The 7673-nt window shown below is 42.9% G+C and overlaps 1 protein-coding gene across 1 annotated transcript; it reads right to left on the reverse strand.

Annotated features, from left to right (window-relative positions):
• Positions 1–597: 597 nt before the first annotated feature.
• FTH1 (ferritin heavy chain 1) lies at positions 598–7450 on the reverse strand. The gene is made up of 4 exons (XM_030201188.1): positions 7110–7450; positions 4416–4562; positions 2055–2180; positions 598–892 (listed from the first exon to the last, which is right to left on the reverse strand). Exons 1-4 carry the CDS (start codon positions 7209–7211, stop codon positions 734–736), a joined length of 534 nt encoding a protein of 177 aa, XP_030057048.1. The 5' UTR covers positions 7212–7450; the 3' UTR covers positions 598–733.
• Between the last annotated feature and the right edge of the window lie 223 nt (positions 7451–7673).

The raw sequence follows: 7673 nt of genomic DNA on the forward strand, positions 1-7673 counted from the left end.
AGTCAGTGTAGTACTAGACATGACTTAGTTAGGGAAATGATCTGAAGTTGCTGTGCTCCTGTTGGAGGACTTCCATTGCACATTCATAGGAATGGCTCCACTGGTGCTGTAGCTGTCTGCCTAAGTTTAAACAGATACATCCCAAAAGTAGTCTGAATTACATGGTTAGCTTAAGTGTGAACTTTGTTTATGGATAACTGTAGAATAAGAATTCCCTTCCTGTAAATGTGAGCTAAAGGCAGGTTGTGCCTGGGGTTGTGACACTAAATGCTTGATTTTGCTTATGGCCACAAAGGATTGTGCACTTGCCTACTGCACACAGGGAAGATGTCATTACTGTTTATCATTTAGGGTACAAAGGTGGTTCCCAAACCTGTTTTAAGTAGCAGCTAGTGTTACTTCCATGATTAAATGTGAATCACCTTAGGCCAAAGCATCTAAGTAGCATGAAACCTTTTGTAGCTTGAAGTCTTATCATACAACTAAGTTATATACCAGCAATGCTTAAGAGACCAAAAGGTTATCTTCATGCCATTTCCCATCCTGTTTGTTGTGCACGGATACCAGCATTTGTTGGAATATATGATCTACACAATGTAACCAGAAATCACTTTTTATTAGATGCAAAAAAAGTGTTACAGCATGAGTAGATAAAGAATTGCTCTATTGGAGTGCCAGAATATTACATGCAATTGAAAGCAGATGCTCACAGGGCAAGGCATCTGTGGCCCATTTAGCTTGTCTCCTCCCCCAGGGTGTGCTTGTCAAACAAGTATTCTGCCATGCCATTCTGTGGTGCTCCCATCCTGCGCAGGTTGGTCACATGGTCACCAAGTTCTTTGATGGCTTTCACTTGCTCATCCAGGTAATGGTTCTCCAGGAAATCGCACAACTAAACAGCAGAGCAAAGGTTATGACCAGTTATATTAAAATTGAAGTCTACCACCCTAGATCTTCAATTTAGTGGACAAGTCGTATCTGCCCTAATCACTGGTACCCAGCCTTAACACCTGATATCAGCTATAACCAACAGCAAGCCCTTACAGAGTCTGCTACAGGAAAGTAGTCAACCCAGAATGTTATATACTGAATGAAGCATTAAGTGAACTGAACAAGCCTCAGGGATTACCCCTAGTTCTGAATTCACTGTTTTCAGAAATATTAGTGACAATTCACTCACTAGCAGCAATAAGGGGATTCATCTGCCAAGGCAGGGAAGTTATTCCTTCTGTAAACTAACTGCTCAAGCCCTGTGCTTTACTTTGGGTGCAGATTCATTGTTACTGTATTGCTCTCGTTTCCTGCTCAATCAGAACCAGGGAAGAGATTAGTTAAGCTTCATGTAGCTATGAATGTCCTCATCTAGGAGAGGATGCTGCAGGTTTCTCTGAACACTCATCCACACCCCCAAGCAGGGATTAAGTGCTGCCTCCTTATCCAACTCTGGTTTGCTTCTGAGCTCAGGGAAGAGAAGCTAATTCCAGCCATGTTGAAAATGTGCATCACTACCACTCACCCAATACACAAACTCATGTTTGAGATTTAAAGATTTGTCAGCTTAAGGCCCACCCCCTATTACCTCAAAAACAGGCACAAGTAGCCCCCCCCCCCACCAAGTGGCTGCCTAACAATGTTAAGCTTTCCTGAAGTAGCATGAAAGCTGCTGAACTACTGCGTAACTATGAACAAGTGTTGCAGGTCAAGAAATCTGCCCACTAACCAGAGCTTGCAGGTTGTACACTGGATTTATAGAGTAGAGCCTATTGCTAGGTCTGTTACTTAACTGGTGCTTTAGAAAAGTATTAACACTGTTAATGGACAGAATACTAAAACAGTCATGTACTCTGAAGTGGCAAGGAATTGGACAACCTAAGAAATAGAATGCTACTTTTGACTGTTGCTCCTTTGGTTATGGATACATGCACATTGATCAAAGCCATAACCTAATTAACAGGCTAGATAATGCAGCTACACATTCCTACACCCATATATGACTAGTTCATTTGAAATCTGACCCAGTATTAGGTCCCACCCTCCAGCTTTTGGAGACTCACATGTGGGTCATTCCTGTCTGTTGACAGCTTGTGCAAATCCAGCAGCGACTGGTTCACACTCTTCTCCAACTGCAGAGCACAATCCATTGCCTCCAAACCACTGCCCCACTCATCTCGCTCTGGTTTCTGGTGTAGGAAGAAAAATAATCAGGGCTTTTATGGCAGCATTTGCTCTGCCCTATCACTGTCAACTGCACTGAAAGGACTGTTGGGGTTGAAATATCACTTCTTGCTGACCCTTTAGCAAGATCTTTGGTTTCCTTAAGAAATTTTCAATACGGTGGCAGATAAACATAGTTATTACTGGCTACTTATGATACAGAGTGCTTAGATTGTGGAAGCATGTGATAAGATTATGATGCTAACATGCTCCTAAGGAGCAACATTTGACATGGCTATGAATAAGCAAGCCCTAGTTTGTGATGCTGAAGTGGTCTACAATAAAACATGAAGTAGAGATGGAGACATATTTTCAAAGCACTTTGGGAGGCTAAGTTCCATAGGTTTCTATGGAACTTTGGGAGGCTAAGTGCTTTGAAAATGAGCCTCAAAGTTGACCAGAACCATCCTGAGGGAAAAAAAAGCAGTCAAAAGAAATCCAAGTGAGAAGTGCACAGATGTTTAAAAAAAATACAGCAATGGTTCAATCAGGTTTTCAGGATACCTGTAATTATTTAAGAGTATAAACTTCTCATGCACATTCTTGGATATCCTGAAAACCTGACTTGTTAGTTGTCCTGAGGATTGGGTTAAAATACCTTCAACTTGACAGAGGTTGGCAGATGGAAGTGAAGTTCAGAACATTTAACAGGTGACCTCAAACAGAAACATTAGACAAAACCTGATACTGGATTACCTGAATTGGCAAGATACTCTGTCCTCATCAGGTAGATCTGTAGAGGACTACTTTACAAGGGGCTTTGATCAACTCAATTGTGGCAACACTCACCACAGAAGCCTTAAAACACTGGATCTAGTATTCATAGAAAAGAAAGTATGCCCACCTGAGCAGCAATGATCAGTGTGGTTTGAAATAAAAGATGAATCCAGTCGTGCTTAAATGCACCTCAAGTCCTGGATTTTGGACATGCTAAATTTCAGTAACATGGTGTGGGACAGATGTTTAATTAAAAAAAAAAAAAAAAAAAAATTTGTAGCCACTTTGGAGATTCATACAGTGAACAGAACAGGGGATAAAGCTAAAACCAGAATGGCAAGAGTACATTAAAACCAGATTAAGCAAGGGAAGACTTTTGGTATATTGCAGAAGAGAAGGCAATATTCAGATGCTGAGGAATCTATAAGAGAACAGGTGTGCCAAATGCTTGAAGACAAAGTTACAACAGAATACCATAATATACACAAGTGTTTTTGAACCTGAAAGTGAAATCCATGAGGCCAGATACATCCTAAAATAAATAGCTCTGGCAGATCCTTGATGGGCTGACAAACAACCACCAAGAACTTATTGCAACCCTTTGCATTTTAGAGATGAGGAAAGTCATAAATGAATCTGATTTGTTTCCACTGGGTGATCACAACACCCAGGAGGCTTTAAATAACTCAGCCTGGGCATATTGACAGTTGTGGTAAATGAATTCCCTTGGAAGAAAAATGGAGTAGTGAAATACCTTGGGAATTGATCCCAAAGATCCTAGGCATATCATTTGCAGATGACATGAATATCTGCAATAGTAGTCACTTCAGGAGTATGCAAGTGATGTACAAAATTAATGGTTTTGGGTGCAGAAATCCAAGTGATATGTATAGTGTGATGAAAGGCTAGTATGCAGATCAAGAGGGACCTTGAGTGCGCAAGGATCAAGGTGGTAAACGGTGTCTAGGTAGTTACTGCTACACCACATAGAGGCATAGTGACGGGGGGAAAAAATAGTGTTCCTGTACATGCTACTGAGGGATTATTCAGAGTACTACATTCAGTCTGTGGTCATCTTACACTTGAAGCAGTTCAGAAAAGGCCACAAAGATGGTATGGGTCTGCCAGAAAATGGGAGGGAGAGGGAAAAGGGATATGCTTAAATATCTTCTAAGATATTAAGGAGCAAAAAGTTCATAAGACAGGGAAGCTATGATTAGCATATTAAGTTGTCTAGGGATCAATCAGCACACTACTGAAATAACTCATACCTGGAGTAGCCTGCACATTCAACATGTTGTAGGAAGAACTCTAGCCACTGTATTGGCAGACTATATGCTCATATCATCATCATCATCAGTGTATTGTATAAGCACACCAACACTCAGAGAAACCCATTGCTATTGGAAATAAGCTTCAAGGACCAATACAAGCTGACATCTAAAATTAAAAAAACAAAAACAGAATACACGTGATTCTCCTACCCTGATGTCCTGCAAGAAGATACGGCCACCCCTCTGGTTCTGAAGTTTCATTAGTTTCTCAGCGTGCTCCCGCTCCTCATGAGACTGGTGCAGGAAATACTTGGCAAAGTTCTTCAGAGCAACATCATCTCTGTCAAAGTAGTAGGACTAAAACAAGAGAAAATGATAAATGGCCCACTTCTCACCAAGGCCACTAAACCAGGCACCATATTAACACAAGTAGTCTTTACTTCAAAGAGAACTCACATTGGCTACAGCTTTTGAAATACCTGGTAAACATTGGAGTTTTACAGATACATAGTATATTAAGGGGCCAATGCTCAGAAGCAAAAGCAAATGCATGTGCTAGAGGCAATCAGCACCAGACCAAATGTCTGCATTTGCAAATGCAATGCTCAGAGGCTGGGAGCACAGGAACCACCATGTGCTGAAGAACAGTACAATAAGTATGCAAATGTAGTTATAAGGATGCAGATTAGGGTATTTCCATTTCCTATTCTCTCCAGTGTACAACAGCGCTAACAAGGACACTTACCTCAGCAAGTCATACACTAGCTCAGAGTTGGTGCTGTGTCGAGCTATGCCCAGAAGCAGCCCAACTAAGATATTCCAAACTGGCATCCCGCCTGCAACCCCTCTCCACAGCCTGAATTTGATTTAAAATCCAAAGGGCAAAAAATGCAGTAGTAACAGGGAAGAATGTGCAGCCAGGACCAAAATGAAATCAAACGGTTAACAGCCAGCTTTCTTCCAGTCCCTGAGCAGCGATCCAGGACAGTACCTGGCCCTGCAGAGATGCCTGAATGCTGCCTGGTCTCACTGCTAACCCCTGCATGAAGCCCCTAATGCAGGCAGTGACAGAGGCAACCAGATCATCCTCCCCCCTCTGACATTTCTGCTCCCTGGACTGGGTATAAGAACAAGAGCTGGAGCTTGCCAAGAGAGTCATACTAAATCACTGGGTAGATAAAAAGCCACCACCAATTGCCCAATGGTACGCTGCTATGAAGCATATGGCAATGTGGGAAGGAGGGAAGGAACTGGAGTTGGAGGGTGAAAGGGAGAGATTGTCTGCAGGGCATAAAATTTGGAAAAGAAGCTACGAGTATATCTCAAAACTAACCAGCACGAGGACACTTGAACATAACACCAGTTGGGTAATTGGTCATTCCATGTAGCAAGTCTCTGGAGGGAAGGGGTGGGGAGAAAATGAAAATTGGTGCAAGAGAATAGGGCAAGTCGTGTTGGCAGCTGAGGTCTCATAGCTAACGTACTATGTTGTATAACCATTTATAGATGGGGGTTTGAGCTGGGAGACCTCTATGTTCGATGTTTGCTGATATATGTTTTTGATGTAGTGTATTTTTATTGATACAGTTTGTTCATGGCTACACTTGTGTATTTCTCTTGCCAATAAAGACTTAACAGAAAAAAAAAAAAACGAACAAGAGCTTGCACACCTCTTGGGTGCATGCCCCAGACACCATCCTTCCCCTTTCCATAAGAAGTTAATATGGAAACTGGGTTAGACCAATCTAGCTTCCAACTACGGCCAATCCAGGTCACAAGTACCTGGCAAAAACTTAATTTGTATTAACATTCCATGCTACCAATCCCAGGCCAAATGCTCAACACTACTAGCATACCTATATTTGCATGTCATTAGCATCAAGCATTGTCTTGAGTTCTGAGCATCAGCGCTTGAAGTTACTTGCCACAAAAAAAACCCAAGTTTAAACACAATATTAAGAGTACTCTTACTATTTCACTGCACAAGTAGATAGATGGGAAAAATTGAAATTAGCTTATTTGAAACATTAGGTTTGGCAAAAAGATGTGTGGCTCTGTTTTACCTTTCAGTTCATTCTAAGGATAGAAAATGTGTAGATGTGTTAATTTTTGAACATAATTCATGAGCCATTTGTGTTCTTAGAGCATTCCTGAATCTTCTGCCAGTCCTGCCTTGTAGATGAAGTGCGTTTTGTTTTATACATTCCATTAAATGCTATCTTTACCCTGTTTATAGCTGTTAGCATCAAACTAAAAATGATGCAATCTTAGTCATGTGGAGTATGGCAAAGAATCAATTACAGCATTTAAACAGTCGTAACAAGGTAAGAAGCAGCCCGAATTTTATTGTACAGCTTGTTTGCCTAGGCCGAGCAGTTAATTTTGAACTACATAATCGTGAAAAGTTAGGCCTACACAACGTGTGTGTGTGAACGAGAGATAGGACACAACCGTGACCTCTGATACGGTAATACCGTACAGGCAGAAGCCTCATCCTCGTCCCGACTCCTGGTAAGGGTGGGTCGGAGCCGAGACGCAGACAGGGCGCGCGGGTTAGTACGAGGTCCTACCGCTCTCTTAAAAGGGTTGGGAACCAACGGAAAAACGGGGCCTACAGGGAATTCTTCCATCCTGCTATAATATTGAAGTCTTCCAGTCCAGGCCCGCCCCCACCTTTTTATTCCTCCGTGTCAACAAGAGCAAATGAAGCCCACACACCAACGGCTCACGTTTCAGTAACTGAACATCCAGTTATAGGAAAACAAAGCCCAAAGCCTAAAATCCACACAACATCGGGCACTGGGAAGGAGAAGAAACAGAACCAGAGAAAAGAACAGCAAGCAGACCACACTCCGGGAATTGGAGGGGGGGCGGGGGTAAGAATTAGCACTTCCACCTACTCACCATGGAGAGATAAACATAGGAGGCGTACAACTCCAGATTGATCTGCCGGTTGATGGCCGCTTCGCAGTCCTGGTGATAGTTCTGTCTCACTTGGGAGCTCATGGCGCCGATTGGGGTTCACAAATGAGGCGACTACAAAAACCTCAAAAAGAAAATAGACACCACAGGACAGCCCTGGTCGCGAAAAAAGAATTGGAACTGGTGGGTTTGTGGTTACTGGTACTCGAGGGATCGAGCGCTGCGTTCCGTTCAAGCACTGTTGAAGCAGGAACGCCTAGGCCGAGTCCCTCCACAGGTCTACTCCGTTTTCCAAGCGTGCGTCGTCTGTTTATGTTGCGCTACTACCGCGGCGCCGCTTATGTAAGCAGCCTCTGACGTCACAGTCACTGCCTACCGTCTCGTGATTTACCGAATTCCGCGCCCACTGAAAAAATGGGATAATATAGCGTGGCCGGGAGAGCTTGATAAAACTGGGGCCCCAAACCTGTCTCAAGGTGAAAGAGACATACTTTGCAAGCAGGCCTTGGGGCCCGGCCCCTCCTCTGAGCTTCAGCCCTGGATCCC

This window comes from Microcaecilia unicolor, chromosome 4 (genome assembly GCF_901765095.1).
Source record: "Microcaecilia unicolor chromosome 4, aMicUni1.1, whole genome shotgun sequence".
NCBI classification, from domain to species: domain Eukaryota; kingdom Metazoa; phylum Chordata; class Amphibia; order Gymnophiona; family Siphonopidae; genus Microcaecilia; species Microcaecilia unicolor.

Coding starts and splice junctions, on each gene's coding strand:
- FTH1 (XM_030201188.1), bottom strand. CDS start 7,211: ATGAGCTCCCAAGTGAGACAGAACTATCACCAGGACTGCGAAGCGGCC. Junction 4,563..7,109: donor CCTATGTTTATCTCTCCATG/GTGAGTAGGTGG, acceptor CTCTTGTTTTAG/TCCTACTACTTTGACAGAGA. Junction 2,181..4,415: donor TCTTCTTGCAGGACATCAGG/GTAGGAGAATCA, acceptor TTCCTACACCAG/AAACCAGAGCGAGATGAGTG.